At 41.7% G+C, this 23,857-nt stretch overlaps 1 protein-coding gene across 1 annotated transcript in view; it reads left to right on the forward strand.

Annotated features, from left to right (window-relative positions):
* The window catches only part of PLCB4 (phospholipase C beta 4), a 291,829-nt gene extending 278,196 nt beyond the window's left edge, over nucleotides 1-13,633 (forward strand). The window contains exons 35-38 of the mRNA XM_052650707.1: nucleotides 7,430-7,487; nucleotides 7,926-8,012; nucleotides 11,138-11,174; nucleotides 13,351-13,633. Coding sequence (XP_052506667.1) covers nucleotides 7,430-7,487; nucleotides 7,926-8,012; nucleotides 11,138-11,174; nucleotides 13,351-13,439 — 271 coding nt within the window. The 3' untranslated portion in view covers nucleotides 13,440-13,633. The remainder of the gene's footprint in view (nucleotides 1-7,429; nucleotides 7,488-7,925; nucleotides 8,013-11,137; nucleotides 11,175-13,350) is intronic.
* Nucleotides 13,634-23,857: the final 10,224 nt, after the last annotated feature.

Here is a 23,857-nt window from a genome sequence, read left to right on the forward strand (position 1 = left end):
CCTGTCCATCAACAAATTTCACACTTCACTCAAACTCACGTCCATCAAGTCGGTGATGCCATCCAACCATCTCATCCTCTGTCGTCTCCTTCTCCTCCTGCCCCCAATCCCTGCCAGCATCAGAGTCTTTTCCAATGAGTCAACTCTTCACATGAGGTGGCCAAAGTACTGGAGTTTCAGCTTTAGCATCATTCCTCCCAGTGAACACCCAGGACTGATCTCCTTCAGAATGGACTGGTTGGATCTCCTTGCAGTCCAAGGGACTCTCAAGAGTCTTCTCCAACACCACTGTTCAAAAGCATCAATTCTTCAGCGCTCAGCTTTCTTCACAGTCCAACTCTCACATCCATACATGACCACAGGGAAAACCATAGCCTTAACTAGACAGACCTTGGTAATGTCTCTGCATTTGAATATGCTATCTAGGTTGGTCATAACTTGCCTTCCAGGAATAAGCGTCTTTTAATTTCTTGGCTGCAATCACCATCTGCAGTGATTTGGGAGCCCAAAAAAATAAACTCTGACACTTTCCACTGTTTCCCCATCTATTTCCCAGGAAGTGATGGGACCAGATGCCATGATCTTAGTTTTCTGAATGTTGAGCTTTAAGCCAACCTTTTCACTCTCCTCTTTCACTTTCATCAAGAGGCTTTTTAGTTCCTCTTCACTTTCTGCCATAAGGGTGGTGTCATCTGCATATCTGAGGTGATTGATATTTCTCCTGGCAATCTTGATTCCAGCTTGTGCTTCTTCCAGTCCAGCGTTTCTCATGATGTACTCTGCATAGAAGTTAAATAAGCAGGGTGACAATATACAGCCTTGATGTACTCCTTTTCCTATTTGGAACCAGTCTGTTGTTCCATGTCCAGTTCTAACTGTTGCTTCCTGACCTGCATACAGATTTCTCAAGAGGCAGGTCAGGTGGTCTGGTATTCCCATCTCTTTCAGAATTTTCCACAGTTTATTGTGATCCACACAGTCAAAGGCTTTGGCATAGTCAATGAAGCAGAAATAGATGCTTTTCTGGAACTCTCTTGCTTTTTTGATGATCCAGTGGATGTTGGCAATTTGATCTCTGGTTCCTCTGCCTTTTCTAAAACCAGCTTGAACATCTGGAAGTTCACGGTTCACATACTGCTGAAGCCTGTTTGGAGAATTTTGAGCATTACTTTACTAGCATGTGAGATGAGTGCAACTGTGTGATAGTTTGAGCATTCTTTGGTATTGCCCTTCTTTGGGATTGGAATGAAAACTGACCTTTTCCAGTCCTGGGGCCACTGCTGAGTTTTCCAAATTTGCTGGCATATTGAGTGCAGCACTTTCACAGCATTGTCTTTCAGGATTAGAAATAGCTCCACTGGAATTCCATCACCTCCGCTAGCTTTGTTTGTAGTGATGCTTTCTAAGGCCCACTTGACTTCACATTCCAGGATGTCTGGCTCTAGGTGAGTGATCACACCATTGTGCTTATCTTGGTCATGAAGATCTTTTTTGTACAGTTCTTCTGGGTATTCTTGCCACCTCTTCTTAATATCTTCTGCTTCTGTTAGGTCCATACCATTTCTGTCCTTTATTGAGCCCATCTTTGCATGAAATGTTCCCTTGGTGTCTCTAATTTTCTTGACGCGATCTCTAGTCTTTCCCGTTCTGTTGTTTTCCTCTATTTCTTTGCATTGATCCCTGAGGAAGGCTTTCTTATCTCTCCTTGCTATTCTCTGGAACTCTGCATTCAGATGCTTATATCTTCCCTTTCTCCTTTGCTTTTCATTTCTCTTCTTTTCACGGCTATTTGTAAGGCCTCCCCAGACAGCCATTTTGCTTTTTTGCATTTCTTTTCCATGGGGATGGTCCTGATCCCTGTCTCCTGTACAGTGTCACAAACCTCCGTCCATAGTTCATCAGGCACTCTGTCTATCAGGTCTAGGCCCTTAAATCTATTTCTCACTTCCACTGTATAATCATAAGGGATTTGATTTAGGTCATACCTGAATGGTCTAATGGTTTTCCCTACTTTCTTCAATTTAAGTCTGAATTTGGCAATAAGGAGCTCATGATCTGAGCCACAGTCAGCTCCCCATCGTGTTTTTGCTGACTGACTCCATCTTTGGCTGCAAAGAATATAATCAATCTGATTTCGGTGTTGACCATCTGGTGATGTCCATGTGTAGAGTCTTCTCTTGTGTTGTTGGACGAGGGTGTTTGCTGTGACCAGTATGTTCTCTTGGCAAAACTCTATTAGTCTTTGCCCTAATTCATTCTGTATTCCAAGGCCAAATTTGCCTGTTACCCCAGGTGTTTCTTGACTTCCTACCCTTGCATTCTAGTCCCCTATAATGAAAAGGACATCTATTTTCAGTGTTAGTTCTAAAAGGTCTTGTAGGTCTTCATAGAACCGTTCAACTTCAGCTTCTTCAGCAATACTGGTTGGGGCATCGACTTGGATTACTGTGATATTGAATGGTTTGCCTTGGAAATGAACAGAGATCATTCTGTTCTTTTTGAGATTGCATCCAAGCACTGCCTTTTGGACTCTTTTGTTGATCATGATGGCTACTCCATTTCTTCTAAGGGATTCCTGTCCACAGTAGTAGATGTAATGGTCATCTGAGTTATATTCACCCATTCCAGTCCATTTTAGTTCGCTGAATCCTAGAATGTCGATGTTCACTCTTGCCATCTCCTGTTTGACCACTTCCAATTTGCCTTGATTCATGGACCTGACATTCCAGGATCCTATGCAACATTGCTCTTTACAGCATCAGACCTTGCTTCTATCACCAGTCACATCCACAACTGGGTATTGTTTTTGCTTTGGCTCCATCCCTTCATTCTTTCTAGAGTTATTTCTTCACTGATCTCCAGTAGCATATTGGGCACCTACTGACCTGGGGAGTTCCTCTTTCATATCCTATCATTTTGTCTTTTCATACTGTTCATCGGGTATTCTCCAAGGCAAGAATACTGAAGTGGCTTACCATTCCCTTTCCAGTGGACCACATTCTGTCCGACCTCTCCACCATGACCCGCTTGTCTTGGGTGGCCCCATGCAGCATGGCTTATTTTCATTGAGTTAGACAAGGCTGTGGTCCGTGTGATCAGATTGGCTAGTTTTCTGTAATTATGGGTTCAGTGTGTCGGCTCTCTGATGCCCTCTTGCAACACTTACCATCTTACTTGGGTTTCTCTTACCTTGGATGAAGGGTATCTCCTCACGGCTGCCCCTCCTGACCTTGAACGTGGAGTAGCTCCTCTCAGCCCTCCTGCCCTGTGCAGCTACCACTCCTTGGACGTGGGATAGCTCCTCTCAGCCACCTCCCCTGACCTCGGGCACAGGGTAGCTCCCCTTGGCCGCCGCCCCTGACCTTGGGTGAGGGGTAGCTCCTCTCAGTTAGGTGATTCCAAAACATCTACCAAAGACTTGTTTTTTAAAAAATAATTTCTCTATGCCAAATAGTTACCTTTTTTAAGGTAACATATATTGTGTGTATCCATCTTGTCAAACCACTGAGAAATAAAATTAGATATTTATTATCAGAGAGCTAAGAAAGACATGCAGAAGCTGAAAAACACTTCTGTCTGTGTCTAAGAAGATATTTCAACATAAATGGCATTATATTTTAACAGAGTGACAATGCACTTTATCAGTTTGTCAGAGGTAGCCAAGTACACAGAAAGAGAAATAAATAATCAGCAAAATAAAGAGGTGGCCTCCCAAATGGGAGAAAATATTTGCAAACATATGACAGGTAATAGATTAATATTCACAATATGTAAGTAATTCACATAAACCAACAGCAAAAACAAATCTGATTTTACAAGTGGGCATAGGAACTTCATTGGTTGTCCAGTGGTTAAGAGTCTGCCTGCCAATGTAGGGGACATGAGTTCGATCCCTGGTCTGGATAGAATCCATATGCTTCAAGGCAACTAAGCTGGTATTCTACAACTACAGAAGCCCGTGCACCCTAGAGCCTGTGCCTCCTGCAAGAGAAGCCACCGCAACAAGAAGCCCCTGCACTGCAACGAGAGCAGCCCCTGCTCGCTGCAAGTAGTGAGAGCCCACATGCCACAACGAAGGCCTGGCTCAGCCATAAATAAATAGATAAATTTTTTAAATGTTTGGGAAAAAAAATTTTAAGTGGGCAGAGGACCGAAAATAGACACTTTTCAAAAGACAAAAAAAAAAAAAAAAAAGACATTTTTCTAAAGAAGACATGCAGATGGCCAACACCTATGTGAAAAGGTGCTCAACATCACTCATCACCACGGAATGCAAATTAAAACCACAATAAGATATGACTTCAACATCTGTTAGAATGGCTATTATCAAAAATTCAGTAGATAAGATGTATTGGCCAGGATGTGGAGAAAAGGGAACCCTTGTGCACTGTTGGTGGGTTTGTGATCTGGCAGTGCCACTGTGGGAAGTAATACAGAGAGGGTTCCTCAAAAAATTAAAAATAGAACTACCATTTGATCCAGTGATTCCACTTCTGGATATAGATCCGAAAGAAATGAAAACACTGTCTGCAAGAGCTGTCTGCATCCCCATGTTCATCACAGGACTATTCACAACAGCCAAGACAGCAGACAGCCGAAGTGTCTGAGTGAATGGTTAAAGAAAGCTTGAGATGCATATACAATGAAATATTTTTCCATTAGAAGGAGCAAATACTGCTATTTGGGACAACATGGATCTCTGAGAACATTATGCTAAGTGAAATAAATCAGAGAAAGAAAAATACTATCTATTTGTGGACCCTAAAGAAGGCCAAATTCATATAAACAGGGTAGATTAGTGATTACCAAGGTTTAGGTAGGGGTAGGGAAATGGGGAGATGTTAGTTAAAAGGTACAAACTTGCAGTTATAAGATTAATAAGCCTTAGGGATCTAACTTCAGCATGGTGACTATTTTTCACAATACAGTATTACATACTTCAAAGTCGCTAAGAGAATAGATCTTAAAATGATATTTACAGTGAAAATTATAGCCTAGCTATATATATATATATATATATTTAATGAAAATTAATGAGCAAAATGCTCAAAGAGGGCATAAAATTAGAGAAATAAACTGAACCCAAAGATCTCAGATGGGAAGAAGTAAAAGTTTAAGAAGCAAAAGTATTGAAATAGAAAACAAAAATCAATGGAGAGTAACACCAAAAGCTTGTTATTTGGAAAAAGAATAAATAAGTGAACCTCCAGCAAGCCTGATCAAGAAGAAGGAGAAAACTCGAATTAGTAGTATTAGACATGAAAAGAGAAATAACTGAAGATACTGAAGTAAATATTTTTGAAAACCAAGACTGTAAACAATACTGCAAATGAATCTGAAAACTCAAATGAAATGGACAATTGCTTAAAAAAAACTAAAATATACAAACTGGCTGTAAAAGAAAGAGAAAACCTGAATAGACCTATAACTATTACAAAAACTCAAGCAGTTATAAGCCTATTCAGGCTTGAAAAACACTCTACCTCACCAGTAATCTAGGAAATGTGAGTTGCAGCAACAGCATGATGCCATTTTAGAAAACCAACCAACTTGCAAAAAAGGAAATCTCTGATAGTTAAAGAGTGGACAAAGATATGGACAAAGGGTAGCACCCAGATACCGTGGATGGGAATGCAAATTGGGACAAGTACTTTGGAATAAAGATGAAGTTATTCATTCCCTACCAACCTGCAAGCCTAGGTTTACCCCCTGCAGAAACCTTTGCTCATATACACAAGAAGATAAGTCCTACACTTTATTTATTTAGCCAACAGACAGACAATGTGCCAAGCATTGCAAGACCCTATGCACCAGACCATTGTGCATGGTTGGCAAATAAAACCATACTTGTTATTAAAGGCAAAATGAAATATTGTAGTCAAAATTTTCCATAAATGGAAAAATCCATACAGCTGGTGAAAATAATGGACTTATTTGAAACATGGTTATATCTCTGAATCATAAATCTAAGTGACAAGTTATCAAAAGAAACACAGAATATGTTAGCAGGTTAATTTGGAAGCCATACAAAATTATTTACATATATATATTGGACACGAGTTTGAGTCAACTCCGGGAGTTGGTGATGGACAAGGAGGCCTAGCGTGCTGCGATTCTTGGGGTCACAAAGAGTAGAGGTTGTTGTGTATATGTGTGATACAGGATGTATATATGTACGCATGTATGATAGAGGTGATTTGTATGCATATGAAAGTTTAAGAAACATTTGTGTATATTACATACGGATATATCTATATGTAATAAAAATGTTAAAACACAGATTTGTTATTGTTCAGTCACCCAGTTGTGTTTGACTCTTTGTGACCCCATGGACTGCAGCACGCCAGGCCTCCCTGTTCACGATCTCCCAAAGTTTGCCCGAGTTCATGTCCCTTGCATCGGTGATACCATCCAGCCACCTCATCCTCTGATGCCTTCTTCTCCTTCTGCCCTCAATCTTTCCCAGCATCAGGGACTTTTCCAATGAGTTCATATCAGGTGACCAAAAAAATGGAGCTTCAGCTTCAGCATCAGTCCTTCCAAAGATTATTCAGGTTGATTTCCCGTAAGATTGACTGGTTTGATCTCCTTGCTGTCCAAGGAATCGTCTCCAGCACCACAGTTGGAAGGCATCAATTCTTTGGTGTTCTGCCTTCTTTATGGGCCAGCTCTCACAGCCGTAACTGACCACTGGGAAAACCATAGCCTTGACTAAACAGACCTTTGTCGGCAGAGTATTGTCTCTGCTTTTTAACCCACTGTCTAGGTTTGTCATAGCTTTCCTGCCAAGAAGCAGTCAACTGTCTTCTGACTTCATGACTGCAGTCACCATCCTTAGTGATTTTAGAGCCCAAGAAGAGGAAATCCGTCAGTTTCCACTTTTCCGCCTTCTATTTGGTGTGAAGTAGTGGGCTGGATGCCATGATCTTTTTTTAGTATATAGCTTTAAGCCAGCTCTTTCACTCTCCTCCTTCACCCTCATTAAGAGGCTCTTTAGTTCCTCTTTGCTTTGCCATTAGAGTGGTATCATCTGCATACCTGAGGCTGTTGATGTTTCTTCTGCCTATCTTGATTGATGGGAACACCAAAATTCAGAAAGTGGTTACCTCTGGAGAGAGAGAAAGAGGGGAAATGGAGTCCAGAAAAAATACAAAGGGGGCTTTGTTTATATTTGCAACACTTTTATTTCCTTTAAAAATATGAGACAAGGGTGGTAAAACTTATTAATATTGACTAGTCTGAGTGATGGATACACAGATGTTTTGTGTCTTTTTCTCTGTACATTGTATATTTCAAAATTCCTCAAAACATTAGGAAGAGGAAGTATAATCTCATCCAAATAATTAAATGAAATATGAATTTTTCTTACTTAATATCAATTAATTCCATCCAGTGACATACCAACTGTTGTTTGTACCTTTGCTTTTAGGAGAGTCAGGGAGTTAAATAGCAGCAACACTAAAAAGTTTCTGGAAGAAAGAAAGAGAGTAAGTATCATAATTTTCTTAGTACTTTTCCTTTGAAAAAAACTAAATAGTAGCTCATGCTTAGATTTCAGACTTCTAGCTGATTTGCCTAATTTGATTTTTCTGTATGCTAAATATTCTAACTTCTCTTCTCTTCTCCCTGAAAGCTAATCTCTCACTAAAACCTATAAGGTAATTATTTGGTACTATTTTATACAGAAAATGAAGCCAAATTTTAATCATGCACAAATACTCTTTTCTTTTCTAAGATTTTGGCAGCAACTATCTTACCAGCAAAAATTATGGGGTTTAAATTCTCCCAGTTTTCAGGCTATTTTCTTTCTTCTTTTTTAAATTATTTTTATATCCTTCTCTTAAACTGCAAACTACCAACCCTCATCCATAAGTTTTAAGGTTACAACCCAAAGTTGATCTGAAGTGTTTTGTTTTGCTTTGCAGCTCGCCATGAAGCAGTCCAAAGAAATGGATCAGTTGAAAAAAGTCCAGCTGGAGCACCTCGAATTCCTAGAGAAACAGAATGAGCAGGTATTTCACTTAAAAAGCGTAAAAAGATGTAGGCAGCCAACCAGATCCAGGAGGCAAATGCCATGGCCCACAGTGACCCTCCTGCTGAAGCTAGCAGCCTGCGTAGTGACGTAGGAACGTGGCTAGAAAAATTTGGTGCCATTACTGTGCTTTGCCCTTTTCATCCAAAAAGAACAGAAAGTACTTTTTTTGAAGTGGGAGAGGAATGTGGCTGTGGAGAAAAAAAGCATCAAAATTTGATTAGATGATGGGGATTTTAAAAAGGACATTCCTGAGAGGAGGAGAAAACAGATTATAAGTTACTTCTCCATTTTTATGTGAAGTTATATCACTTGTACCCTAGAGACAAGTGATATTGTATTTAAAAGCAAATGAGAAACCACCTACTTTCAACCTCAATCTAAAAATGAAATTATAAAACCTTCTCAGGACTTCCAAGCCAAACCTAATTGCATGAACTGCCATAATTCTACAAACCACTGAATGTGAGTGGATACCATACTCTTAGTGTTAAACACTAAATTAAAATATACACAAATAAAAAGAGGTCTCCAAAATCCAACTATTCAGTAGCTGTCAGGCATATACCAACATCAAGATGAATGTGTATTTGCCTCAAATGGAGTTCAGATAGTTGGGCTACAGCCCACTGGCCATCCACAGTCTCATTTCAATTGGAAGGAAATACCTCTAGCTTCTATGGCACAATGACCCTCAGTAGCAGTTAAAATTTCAGCCTATCTCAGTCCAAATACACCTCTTCAGGTGTAGCTGGTTTGGAAGTTATTATTTCCAGGCAATTTACTCCAGTCTAGAAGCTGTAAAGAAGTTCTGAAACCCGTACTTGTCCTGCATTATTCTTTCCTGTTCCCTTTCACATATAAAGTAATCCTATTTAAGGTTTTTTTTTTTTAAGAGTAAATGGCTTCCATTGAAGAAAACTTAACTGGAAATTAGACTAAAAAGTACCTTTGAGAAAGTAAAACAAAACGATAAAATCAGGGTTTGTTTTTTGTATTGCAATTGAGTAACAAATAAATCCAACTTCTGGTTTCATGTCCTTTACTTTTTGGTTGATAGAAGTTTTATTCATCAGCATTCTTCTAAGTTATGTTTCCCATTTCTTTTCCAGCCAAATGCTTCTATTCATGAATAGTCCACAGATCTCCAAGGCGGACAATAAGTGTTTATTGTCCCACAGGTCCCACTCATTTGACCAATCCCTAGATACAGCACCTTCTAGTACAAGTTACCTATCATTTTTTGCTGTCAAAGCCATTTCTCAGAAAGTGTTTCTGGAGGGTGAGGGATGGATAAGGGAATAGCTGCTATTTCTAAACATTAGAATCCTCTTCAGTGACTCAGTACTGGGTGGGGATAAGGATGCCTTAAAGAAGGCACAGTGAAGGTAAGCTGCAGCTCTGTGTCAGTTAACTAAATTAAGAAACTACTTAGAAATCACTGTGTTGCTTAGCAACAAGTTTGACTAAAGAATATAAATGTGCTAAAAATTGCTCATCATTACAATAGTGGTATATATCTGAGCTAGAGAATACCTAGTGTTTTTAGTTTCAGAGCTAAAGTACACAGTTTTAAAATCACTTTGGCCTTTTATCCTAATACATGTGTAACTCAAATCACACCAGAGATTTTACACTGAAATATTGGATTAATGATAACAGTATTGATATTGGGAGGATAGTGACTTCTTCTTGTTTCTGAAATTCATATAATGCCTTTCAAGGGGTCGCAGGTAATGCCTACCACCCACACCTGATACTTTGAGTCATAGAATCTTAGGAAAGAATGTAAGAAGGCTTCAGATTTGGTGAAGATGTAATGAGATTCCATGAAAAGAAATTCAAGGTATATTGATGCTTCCAGCAAGTGTGCAATTTGGACTTGAATTTCTGTGTTAAGCTTTGCTTTATAAATATGGCCCATTCTGTAACAAATTCAGTCCCAGAGATTTTCTAGTGTACTTTTGGAGGGGGAAGTTTACAGATTGAATACCTCTCAATTCAGTTACTACCTGTGGTTCAACACTGTCTTGGCGCAGTGCCAAAGATGCTGCAGCTCTGTTTCTTGCCTCATATTAGGTGAGGTCTGGAACCATTTGGAGAGCTCCCCCTATATCCTATTGGGTGGCTGAGTGGTTAAGAATCCGCCTGTGATGTCGGAGACCCGGGTTTGATCCCTGGGTCAGGAAGATGCCCTGGAGAAGGGCATGGCAACCCACTCCAGTATTTTTGCCTGGGGAATCCCATGACAGAGGAGCCTGGTGGGCTACAGTCGATTGGAGTCACAAAGAGTCAGACACGACTGAAGCAACTCAATTCAAAATTTCATTGACAGGAAACAGTTTCCTGTCTCCAGACAATCCCAAACTTGTATAACAATCTCGCAAACTGCTATTAAACCTCAAGACTTTAAAAAAAATAATAAAATAAATTAATTTTAACATTCTGCAATAATATCTCCCTTTAAAGTTTCTTCCTGCTTCCCTATAACCCTTATCCTATAAATTTTCCTGGTTGCCCCAAAGCAAAGCCTGGAATCATCTACTTCATTAGTTAGACAGTGCTGAGGCACTGGCAGAAACAACTCAGGTTTCAACCTATCTGGGTCCTGATTCTGGATCCTAACCTCCTATGTCATTTCGAATGGCTTTGCCTGCTTGGTTGGCAAGTATTCATTTAAAACTCCAAAGGATGGGGATTTTTTTTTTCCCTACCATTTCCCATAGACCTCCCAGCCATACATGAGCTCATCTGTCTTGACATGCACCATTTCAAACATGAAATGCTCCATTACTGTCATACTCAAGTTTTAAGAGTTGGTTTTGTCATCAGTCATGTCATGTAATGAGGAGAGGTGAGGGTCTCACCCCATGGGAGAGCTGCAGTCTGGGCTGAGAGGCATTGGTCGCTTTTGTTCTTTTGTTTCTGTTGAGATCAGCCTGGGGTAAGTTTGTTGCTTATGGTTCTATACATGTTTTATCCTTAGCCTTTTGCTTTTCTGTATATGGTTTTGCATTCATTTTTCAAATTCACTTCAGTATTCATTTATTTTCTTTGTTTTGTATGTATGACTCAATTTTGACATTACTATTTTTGTACAAACAGCTTTTGAAATCCTGTCATGCAGTGTCCCAAACTCAAGGTAGGACTGAAAATTCTGATAAGCAAGATATTGCCTTCCTGCTCAACTGCGCTCGTATTCTCGCTGCTTTGATGATTCACATCTGCTCTTGACTAGTTAAGATCGCAAGGGTTTGATTGAAAAGTTTGACTATTTGATGCTTGGATTTCTGATGTACAATTCAAACTGAAATGCCCAGCGTCTTGAGAGAATTATTTCTGATGGCATTTTAGCATCCTTTCCAGTCGCAGACCTAGGAATCTCATGCTGATGAAGACATACCCAGTCACTGGAAAAAGTGATATACGGTGGTCCTTTGGATCAATCACAGCTGAAACTGGGTCACAGAGACAGATCTTTCACAAACATTAATATGACTGCCATTAATTTTTAAAGTACCCAGTAAAAGTTGATTGGTGGTTTTTAGTAACAGAGAGTTATGGTCTGCATGCAAACACATTATCCAGCATCATTGTACAAAGACTCTTGTCATGCTTTCTGTTAGAACCAGTCTGCCAGGAAACCTAATCACCCCTTATACATACGGTAACCATATAATTTATCATTCAAACAGAATAGCTTTGAAAGTGAAAGGGGATGTTGTTCATAATAGCCAGGACCATAGGCATGAATTGGAACCATCCTAACAAGTGAGCATGAGTGGTCACCCTGCTCATATGAGAACCTGGCTCTTGGAATCCTCCTGTACTGTTAATAGGATCCTTCTCTCTACACCATGTTCAATATTGTCCTTAATGCTAGAGGGAAAGAAGCAGAGGGAATCCTTTATTACTATTTACTGAACACAAAATATTTAATTTCCAGTGCTGATATTTCACTGTCATCTCTTATAAATACTGTTTGTGTCATAGTTTCATGTTCGTGTATTTTCTCCATTTCTTCATTTTTCTATTAGAGCATTAGTAGGTTTCAGGCATTAAAAAAAAAGATCTGGGGAGTGGGAGCCATCCATCCCAAATGTAAGCAGAAAGTTACTATATTTGGTGTTTTTATATCCATCCTCACCAAAATGGAATTTAAAGCCACAGTCTAAAAATAACAATAAGAAGGAGATCACTCTGTGGTCTGTGGGTTAAACTAATTTCATAGCAAAACTTCATTTGGTATATTTTGATGCTCATAGTATGATCGGCAGAGTTGACTAAATCCTCCCACTGACCTTCCATTTAGTTGGAATACCTAAGTCAACACGAATAGTAACATCAGAGCTCATCAGGGTCCTCCTCCAAGTTATATCTTTATATATCCATGTTTCCATTTTTAAATGTCCTTTATTTCAAAGTGATGTGTCACCAAAAGAGGACAGGAATGCTTTTTCTCCAAAAGATACATGTGTTGGGTTTGAAAAAAGGCACATGGTTTGAAAGTAAAGCTTAAAATGAAACAATTGATTTTTCCCTATATTGCCAGGCAGTGACTTGTCACCAGAACCTGTCCCCATCAGACACCTTTCCACCTCTCAAATCAGCTGGTTGTCTTCTTGACAGCTTTAATTCATGAGATTCAATTCACTGTAGCTTACTTCCTGGGGTAGACTGTAAAAGCTGAATTGCTCCAGAGAAGTCAGAGCCTGTAAGGAGATTTTTTTGCACAGTAGCCTTCCAAGAACCCTATGTATGCATGTGACGTTCTGCCCGCAGCATACTCCAACCAGTCTAACGTGATAGACTTCCACCCAAGCTTTCCCATCCGTGAGATTCTTAGACAGTCACTTTTCATTAACTTTCAAGCTATTTGAGGAATAAATTGTACATAAGCAATGCTTATTCTAAAAGTGATCAAATTATCTACACACCATCAAGGCATGTCAGTCTGTGGAAACTAAATCAAACAGTTAGAAATGACGTGATCTACAAGTTTCAGGTGTAGCTTCTTTTCCAGTTGTTTTCCTGGTACTGTGTGGACTATTCCTTCCCAGACTTTAACATGCATAAAACTTCCCTGGGGATCTTACTAAAATGCAGACTCTGGGTCAGTAGGGTGGGGGTGGAGTCCCAGATCCTGCATTTCCCACAAGATCCCAGGCAATGCTGATGCTGCTGGTCTGTGGACCACACTTTTAAGTACCCAGGACACAGTGACAAGCATCAAATTCGAGGGAAAAGAGAGGTGGGGTTTTGCTGCATGTCTTCAGGAGAGGATTTCAACATGTAAGGTCTTGTTTCTGACGTTACAGGCGAAGGAGATGCAGCAGATGGTGAAATTGGAAGCCGAGATGGACCGCAGACCAGCAACAGTTGTGTGAAACTCCAGGACACAAACTGAACCCACAGAACCACCACATCAAAGAGCAGTCCCCAGCTTCTGAACACAGATTCCATGGAGGAAAGCTGATGTCTTCTGCGTTTCCTTTCCATGTAGACAAAATGTCACCTGAAACCACAGAGACTTACTTCTCTTAAACATTCTGAATACTAAATTTCCTTGCTCAACCAAAAGTAGTTACAAATCCCCCCAAACTGCGACTCCAGTAAGTCAGAGTTTACCTGTTGATCATACCACTTCAACATGTTTGCCAGAAAATATCGTCACAAGTAAATGAGCTTGGTGTTAAAAACTCTGCTTTGTGATGCGTTAAGACATGTTTGAGCAGCAGCAAAAGTAGTGCATTAGCCATGTCATAGCAAGCACATGCACTGGGGTGGGGGGAGGAAACTGTCTGCAGATTAATAGCAGCAGTGGTGATCTGCTAGACAGCAACTGGGGGGATTTTTCTACATGAGTTACCTCATCAGTAAGTGCCATGTCTCCACCATGCCATACAAAGCTAACTTCCTATACCAGTCACGGAAACGGTTAGAACAATAGAAAAATAGAACGGTGTCCTTGTGCCAAAACCCGCTGTGCTCACAAGGAGAACTCTCAGGCACGTTTAAGAAGCTGACATCTGACATTGCTTCCTAGGAATTGCTTCTGCTGACCCTAGATTACTACAGCTCACTCTTACACCATGAAGATTGTGAAGTGGTTATTGGCAACTGTTTGTAAATGTGACCATGTAAAAAGTATTTATGCTCCTAATTCACACTGTCAGAGAGCAAAATCATGTTAAGTATTGCCACGTGACAAGATTAGTGAACAGGAATATTAGAACTATCTTTGCATGATACACAAGCACCGATTATGACTAACCCGTACACAGTTAACCTAATGCAAATAAATACTGGTTAAGTAACTGTATGGCACAGAATATAATTTGACTCTCAAGACTTTTAGCATAATGAAAAGTCTATATATATGTGTATATGAACTATGTGGGCATTCTTGATACTTCAAGTTCTAGTTTCAAAAAAAAATACATAACTAATTTAATTTTACACAAAAAATATTTATGCAGATTTTCAGAATTTCATATCAGGAAATAATCTTTTTATGTCTGTTAAATATCAAAACAATTTGCTACAGTGTTAATCTGCATGGTCGTTAAGCCTGTTGTAGTTGTGTTGCAGACAGTGCATGGGAAAGTCCCTCCTGGGATGGAGCTGTGCCCCAACACCCAGAGGAGCGCATGGAAACTGCACTCGAGAACTAATCAGATCACTGATGTAGGGCACCAACCACCAACCGGATTGTTGTATATGCTTGTACAGATTGATTCTGTGTGTTCCTCTGAGTAAAACAGAGAATTATGTTACCATCAATACTGAAATTAAACTTCCAACTTCTCTAATAAAAAAATGAAAACACATCCAACATCTGTCAGAGTGTTTGCTCGTCAGGATGCCTTCCCGTGTACTTTTTCTGTTTCCTAAATAATCTCTTCGTTGTTCTTAGAGGGGGGTTTATGCCTGCCCCCAACACATTTTTCTCCTGACATAAAAAGACTGTTTGACTGGTTGACTCCCAATGTAAAGTACTTGTTTTTCCTTTTTCTCACAGTTGTCATTTGAACTGGCTTCTTTTGAAATTCTCTGGTTACAGATTTCCTTATTTGTAAGATAGTAGAGTTTGAGTCACTGCCCCTGACCTCGGACACGGGGTGTCTCCTCCCGGCAGCCACTGTCCTCGGACGCGGGGTAGCTCCTCTCACCGCCACCCCTGACCTCGGATGCGGGGTGTCTCTTCCCGGCCGCCACTGGCCTCGGACGCGGGGTGTCTCCTCCCAGCCGCCACTGGCCTTGGACGCGGGGTGTCTCCTCCCGGCCGCCACTGGCCTTGGACACGGGGTGTCTCCTCCTTGCTGCCACTGACCTCGGACGCAGGGTAGCTCCTCTCGGCCGTTCCTGTGCCGTTGCAGCCTGGTACTCTAGGCTGAGCCCAAGGCAAGGGGTGGCAGCTGGGAGGAGCCACCCACACCCAAGGCCAGGGCCGGAGGCCGAGAGGAGCAACCCGAGGAATGGTGGCTACGCAGGCACAGGAAGGCCTAGAGGAGCTATCCCATGTTGAAGGTCAGGAACGGTGGCAGTAAGGAGATACCCATCATCCAAGGTAAGGAGGAGCGGCTGTGCTTTGCTAGAGCAGGCTTGAAGAGATACCCCACGCCCAAGATAAGAGAAACCCGAGTAAGATGGTAAGTGTTGCAAGAGGGCATCAGAGGGCAGACACACTGAAACCATACTCACAAAAAACTAGTCAATCTAATCACACTAGGACCACAGCCTTGTCTAACTCAGTGAAACCAAGCCATGCCTGCAGGGCAAACCAAGATAGATGTGTCATGGTGGAGAGGTCTGACAGAATGTGGTCCACTGGAGAAGGGAATGCCAAGCCACTTCAGTACTCTTGCCTTGAGAACCCCATGAACAGTATGAACAGGCAAAATGATAGGATACCAAAAGAGGAACTCCCCAGGTCATTAGGTGCCCAATATGCTACTGGAGATCAGTGGAGAAATAACTCCAGAATGAAGGGATGGAGCCAAAGCAAAAACAATACCCAGTTGTGGATGTGACTGGTGATAGAAGCAAGGTCTGATGCTGTAAAGAGCAATATTGCATAGGAACCTGGAATGTCAGGTCCATGAATCAAGGCAAATTGGAAGTGGTCAAACAAGAGATGGCAAGGGTGAATGTTGACATTCTAGGAATCAGCAAACTAAAATGGACTGGAATGGGTGAATTTAACTCAGATGACCATTAGATGTACTACTGCAGGCAGGAATCCCTCAGAAGAAATGGAGTAGCCATCATGGTCAACAAAAGAGTCTGAAATGCAGTACTTGGATGCAATCTCAAAAATGACAGAATGATCTCTGTTCATCTCCAAGGCAAACCATTCAATATCACAGTTATCCAAGTCTATGCCCCAACCAGTAACACTGAAGTAACTGAAGTTGAACGGTTCTATGAAGACCTACAAGACCTTTTAGAACTAACACCCAAAAAAGATGTCCTTTTCATTCTAGGGGACTGGAATGCAAAAGTAGGAAGTCAAGAAACACCTGGAGTAACAGGCAAATTTGGCCTTGGAATGCGGAATGAAGCAGGGCAAAGACTAATAGAGTTTTGCCAAGAAAATGCACTGGTCATAGCAAACACCCTCTTCCAACAACACAAGAGAAGACTCTACACATGGACATCACCAGATGGTCAACACCGAAATCGGATTGATTATATTCTTTGCAGCCAAAGATGGAGAAGCTCTATACAGTCAACAAAAACAAGACCAGGAGCTGACTGTGGCTCAGATCATGAACTCCTTCTTACCACATTCAGACTCAAATTGAAGAAAGTAGGGAAAACCGCTAGACCATTCAAGTATGACCTAAATCAAATCCCTTATGATTATACAGTGGAAGTGAGAAATAGATTTAAGGGCCTAGATCTGATAGATAGAATGCCTGATGAACTATGGAATGAGGTTCATAACATTGCACAGGAGACAGGAATCAAGACCATCCCCATGGAAAAGAAATGCAAAAAAGCAAAATGGCTGTCTGGGGAGGCCTTAGAAATAGCTGTGAAAAGAAGAGAGGTGAAAAGCAAAGGAGAAAAGGAAAGATAGAAGCATCTGAATGCAGAGTTCCAAAGAATAGCAAGAAGAGATAAGAAAGCCTTCTTCAGCGATCAGTGCAAAGAAATAGAGGAAAACAACAGAATGGGAAAGACGAGATCTCTTCAAGAAAATTAGAGATACCAAGGGAACATTTCATGCAAAGATGGGCTCGATAAAGGACAGAAATGGTATGGACCTAACAGAAGCAGAAGATATTAAGAAGAGGTGGCAAGAATACATGGAAGAACTGTACAGAAAAGATCTTCATGACCCAGATAATCATGATGATGTGATCACTAACCTAGAGCCAGACATCTTGGAATGTGAAGTCAAGTGGGCCTTAGAAAGCATCACTACGAACAAAGCTAGTGGAGGTAATGGAATTCCAGTGGAGCTCTTTCAAATCCTGAAAGACAATGCTGTGAAAGTGCTGCACTCAATATGCCAGCAAATTTGGAAAACTCAGCAGTGGCCCCAGGACTGGAAAAGGTCAGTTTTCATTCTAATCCCAAAGAAAGGCAATGCCAAAGAATGCTCCAACTACCACACAATTGCACTCATCTCACATGCTAGTAAAGTAATGCTCAAAATTCTCCAAGCCAGGCTTCAGCAAGACGTGAACCATGAACTCCCTGGTGTTCAAGCTGGTTTTAGAAAAGACAGAGGAACCAGAGGTCAAATTGCCAACATCCGCTGGATCATGGAAAAAGCAAGAGAGTTCCAGAAAAACATCTATTTCTGCTTTATTGACTATGCCAAAGCCTTTGACTGTGTGGATCACAATAAACTGTGGAAAATTCTTCAAGAGATGGGAATACCAGACCACCTGACCTGCCTCTTGAGAAATCTGTATGCAGGTCAGAAAGCAACAGTTAGAACTGGACATGGAACAACAGACTGGTTCCAAATAGGAAAAGGAGTACGTCAAGGCTGTATATTGTCACCCTGCTTCTTTAACTTCTATGCAGAGTACATCATGAGAAATGCTGGACTGGAAGAAACACAAGCTGGAATCAAGATTGCCAGGAGAAATATCAATAACCTCAGATATACAGATGACACCACCCTTATGGCAGAAAGTGAAGAGGAGCTAAAAAGCCTCTTGATGAAAGTGAAAGAGGAGAGTGAAAAAGTTGGCTTAAAGCTCAACCTTCAGAAAACTAAGATCATGGCATCTGGTCCCATCACTTGATGGGAAATAGATGGGGAAACAGTAGAAACAGCGTCAGACTTTATTTTGGGGGGCTCCCAAATCACTGCAGATGGTGATTGCAGCCATGAAATTAAAAGACGCTTACTCCTTGGAAGAAAAGTTATGACCAACCTAGATAGTATATTCAAAAGCAGAGACATTACTTTGCCAACTAAGATCTGTCTAGTCAAGGCTATGGTTTTTCCTGTGGTCATGTATGGATGTGAGAGTTGGACTCTGAAGAAGGCTGAGCGCTGAAGAATTGATGCTTTTGAACTGTGGTGTTGGAGAAGACTCTTGAGAGTTCCTTGGACTGCAAGGAGATCCAACCAGTCCATTCTGAAGGAGATAACCCCGGGATTTCTTTGGAAGGAACGATGCTAAAGCTGAAGCTCCAGTACTTTGGCCACCTCATGCGAAGAGTTGACTCATTGGAAAAGACTTTGATGCTGGGAGGGATTGGGGACAGGAGGAGAAGGGGACGACCGAGGATGAGATGGCTGGATGGCATCACGGACTCGATGGACATGAGTCTGAATGACCTCCGGGAGATAGTGATGCACAGGGAGGCCTGGCGTGCTGCAATTCATGGGGTTGCGAAGAGTCGGACATGACTTAGCAACTGAACTGAACTGAGAGTTTGAGTAAATATTTTTCCACACTAACATCTCATTAAAATTATCACTATTATGGTACAACTGGATGGCCAGTTTTGAAAGATTTCAAATGGCTCTCTCTCACGAAATCAAATAGCTCCCTCTCAGCACTCAGCTGAGCTCACTGTTCTGTCGCACTTCACTGAATCCATCACTCACCCCTCTCTGCTCTGCTCCTGAAAGATTACTCCTACTTTTCCCGTTTTTCTGATCATTTCTTCTCTGGCTTTTCATCCTCCTACACTGCCATAAATATTTCCATCTTCCAGCTTAAATCCAGAACCAGTTTTCTCTCTAACCAGCTTTACTTTCATTATTTGAGATATCTGTCTCCCAGAAGAGGACTTCCCAGGTGGTGCTAGTGGTAAAGAACCTGACTGTCAATGCAGGAGATGTACCTAAAAGATGCTGGTTCAATGCCTGAATTGGGAAGATCCCTTGGAGAAGGGGACAGCAACCCACTCCAGTATTCTTGCCTGGAGAATCTCATACACAGAGGAGCCTGGTGGGTTATAGTCCATGGGGTTGCCAAGAGTCAGACACAACTGAAATGACTTAGCAGGCACACATGCATTCCCAGAAGAATCCACTGTAATAGGATTAAACATGTACACACAGTTCAACAAGAAGATGGGTTTACTTTCAATTGTAAGCTCATGTTGCACTCAGATCCTATGTTCTCATTTATTATAAAGGACAACAAATCTTGGCAATTTCAGTTACTCAGTCTCTTCAAACTTAAAAAGACAAACACTTATTTCAGAGGTATATTCAATTACTGAGTCTCCCAGTTAGTCAGTCTCCCAGTTAGAGTTCCCTCCCCTTAAGGAAGTCTTCCTGCTTCTCTTCCAAGATGACTTCTGGGTGCAAATGGAAGCTCGCGTGTCCTCCTGGCAGTGGGGAGGAGCATCTGGTTACCCCTACTGTGTGGTCCTAACTTCCCTGGACCTCAGTCCTGCAAGGTGGATCCTTTCATTCTAGTGTGTCAGGGCCTCTGCTCAGAAGAGTTTTCACCCTGGACTCAGTTTTTCTCCAGTTTTCTTGTGGGACACACAGAAAGTCTGGGTTTGGGAGCAGGGAGAGGACAGAGGTCCTAGCTCAGATCATCCATGCAAATGCCTCCTCTCGCCATTTGTTAGCTGCTAGTGCCATGTTGCTCCATGGCAGGTTGCTTAAGGAGGCTTGCCAGTTTCTAAATCTATGCCCCAAGAAGCAAGTTAATAGTGAAGATACTACACCCTGCTTCTCAGTCCCTTAGGACTGTTGGTTCCAATCTGGGGATCAAGACACTTGCCTCAATTCTTACCTTGCTTCCTCCTATCAGCCCTGAAAGGATATTCAACTGTACATACGTGACTGATTGGAATGCCCAAATAGCCTGCCAGCCTTCTCTGTCCATGGGATTTTCCAGGCAAGAACACTAGAGTAGGTTGCCATTTCTTTCTCCAGGGGATCCTCCCAACCCAGGTATTGAACCCAGGTCTCACACAATGTAGGCAGACTCTGAGCCACCAGGGAAGCCGTATATTGGACTGTACTTCTTCCCTAAGTAGACTGTTCTTCCCCTTTGGGGAAGGGATAAAAGGCTTCATGGAAAATAAACCAGATTGACAAGATAGAGAAACCCATTAGTAAGTGCAATATTTCATCAAATCCAGTTCAGTTCAGTCGCTCAGTCGTGTCCGACTCTCTGTGACTCCATGAATCGCAGCACACCAGGCCTCCCTGTCCATCACCAACTCCCGGGGTTTACTCAAACTCTTGTCCATTGAGTTGGTGATGATATTCAATCATTTCATCCTCTGTTGTCCCCTTCTCCTCCCACCTTCAGTCTTTCCCAGCATCAGGGTCTTTTCCACTGAGTTAGTTCTTCACATCAGGTAGCCAAAGTATTGGAGTTTCAGCTTTAGCATCAGTCCTTCCAATGAATATTCAGTACTGATTTCCTTTAGGATGGACTGGTTGGATCTCCCTGGAGTCCAAGGGACTCACAAGAGTCTTCTCCAACACCACAGTTCAAAAGCACCAATTCATCCAGATTTAAAATTTAGAATTTGTATCTTCTTGGGAAATAGAATTTATTTTACTATGAAGGGGTCATCTATTAATTCTATAACTCTCTTTTGGTGACTGTTTAATAAAGCTTACTCTATCATTTATGGAGAAGGCAATGGCAACCCACTCCAGTACTCTCGCCTGGAAAATCCCACGGAAAGAGGAGCCTAGTAGGCTATAGTCCATGGGGTCGTGAAGAGTCGGACACGACTGAGCAACTTCACTTTCACTTTTCACTTTCACTTTTCACTTGCATGCACTGGAAAAGGCAAAGGCAACCCACTCCAGTGTTCTTGCCTGGAGAATCCCAGGGACAGAGGAGCCTGGTGGGCTGCCGTCAATGGGGTCACACAGAATTGGACACGACTGAAGTGACTTAGCAGCAGCAGCACTCTTATCATTTTTTAAAAAAAGCATCAATTCTTCAGTGCTCAGCTTTCTTTCCAACTCACATCCATACATGACCACTGGAAAAACCAAAGCCTTGACTACATGGACCTTTGTTGGCAAAGTAATGTCTCTGCTTTTTAATATGCTGTCTGCTACTGCTGCTGCTAAGTCACTTCAGTCATGTCTGACTCTGCGATCCCATAGATGGCAGCCCACCAGACTCCCCTGTCCCTGGGATTCCCCAGGCAAGAACACTGGAGTGGGTTGTCATTTCCTTCTCCAACGCATGAAAGTGAAAACTGAAAGTGAAGTTGCCCAGTCCTGTCTGACTCTTCACGACCCCATGGACTGCACCCCACCAGGCTCCTCCATCCATGGGATTTTCCAGGCAAGAGTACTGGAGTAGGGTGCCATTGCCTTCTCCAATATGCTGTCTAGGTTGGTCGTAACTTTTCTTTCAGGTAGTAAGAGTCTTTCAGTTTCATGGCTGAAGTCACCATCTGCAGTGATTTTGGAACCCAGAAAAATAAAGTCAGCCACTCTTTCCACTGTTTCCCCATCTATTTGCAATGAAGTGATGGGACCAGATGCCATGATCTTAGTTTTCTGAATGTTGACCTTTAAGCCAACTTTTTCACTCTCCTCTTTCACTTTCATCAAAAGGCTTTTTAGTTCCTCTTCACTTTCTGCCGTAAGGGTGGTGTCATCTGCATATCTGAGGTTATTGATATTTCTCCTGGCAATCTTGATTCCAGCTTGTGCTTCTTCCAGCCCAGTGTTTCTCATGATGTACTCTGCATATAAGTTAAATAAGCAGGGTGACAATATACAGCCTTGACGTACTCCTTTCCCAATTTGGAACCAGTCTGTTGTTCTATGTCCAGTTCTAACTGTTGCTTCCTGACCTGCATACAGATTTCTCAAGAGGCAGATGGTTTTTCCACAGTTTGTTGTGATCCACAGTCAAAGGCTTTGGCATAGTCAATAAAGCAGAAGTAGATGTTTTTCTGCAACTCTTTTGCTTTTTCAATGATCCAGCAGATGTTGTCAATTTGATCTCTGGTTCCTCTGCCTTTTCTAAAACCAGCTTGAACATCTGGAAGTTCACGGTTCACGTACTGTTGAAGCCTGGCTTGGAGAATTTTGAGCATTACTTTACTAGCCTGTAAGATGAGTGCAATTGTGTAGTAGTTTAAGCGTTCTTTGGCATTGCCTTTCTAAGATACCATTAATTATAACATGCACCATTATTTTATGTACTACAAAGAATGAAAGCACGATGCCAGTTAGACTATGACACACCACCCAGTGGTTATGACACATCTCAATTTCAGCGATGTCAAAATGTGGGTAAATATGTGCATCTTGGAATCCATGAAATACACAGTATTTCAAAAATACCATTTAAGCTACGCAAACACCAGGGTCTTAATGGGGGAGGGCTAATTTTTAATGACAGAGCACAAGAGAAACAGAAAACCTAAAATAAGGAACACATGCTATTACGTTTGAAATTTAGTGTTGAGCCTCCTGGGTTCATCATCAATTCAAAGAATGCATTTTCCTTTAGCTATTTCACTCAGTCACATGTTTTCAGTTTCTACTTCTCTTCATATAATTCTGAGATCCATAACTTGAGCCTTGACCTTACTTTTCCTAAGCACTGGTACTTCTAAGAGATTTTCAGTTCAACAATGGCCCAAGTCCACATTGTATGTAATTGATCAAAAAATCAAGACCCTTCCTCCATCTGTCCCCCTTGTTTAACAGTCTGTAACAGGTGCTAAACCCCAGAGCCATCTTGTATCTGCACCATCTCATTTGCTTCCACACCCAATCTGTTGATAAAACCCATGACTTCTACCTTGCCTTGGAGGTTCCCTTCTCCCTGACAACTCTTCTCATTTCAGCACTCAGAATTTTAGTAATTTCTTATTGAATTTCTTTTCCCCTCAAATCCCTTCTACATCTAGATTAATCTCCCCAAGTGGAAGCTCTGATCATATTACTCTTTGGCTTGTAAAGCCTGAATTCCTATCTATTACCTAAAGAATATCATTGAAATATCAATATCAGCATTTGGTTTTGGTTCAAGTTTGCCTCTTCCCCTGCTGCTGCTGCTAAGTCACTTCAGTCGTGTCCGACTCTGTACGACACCATAGACGGCAGCCCACCAGGTTCCTCCGTCTCTGGGATTCTCCAGGCAAGAACACTGGAGTGGGTTGCCATTTCCTTCTCCAATGCATAAAAGTGAAAAGCGAAAGTGAAGTTGCTCAGTCGTGCCCAACTCTTAGCGACCCCATGGACTGCAGCCCACCAGGCTCCTGCGTCCATGGGATTTTCCAGGCAAGAGTACTGGAGTGGGGTGCCATTGCCTCCTCCGGCCTCTTCCCCTAGCCAATCTGAGTTATCACTATTCTCTGTTCACACATGTGGCATGCATCTGGTTTTTTATT

The sequence above is a fragment of the Budorcas taxicolor genome, chromosome 13 (genome assembly GCF_023091745.1).
Source record: "Budorcas taxicolor isolate Tak-1 chromosome 13, Takin1.1, whole genome shotgun sequence".
NCBI lineage: Eukaryota > Metazoa > Chordata > Mammalia > Artiodactyla > Bovidae > Budorcas > Budorcas taxicolor.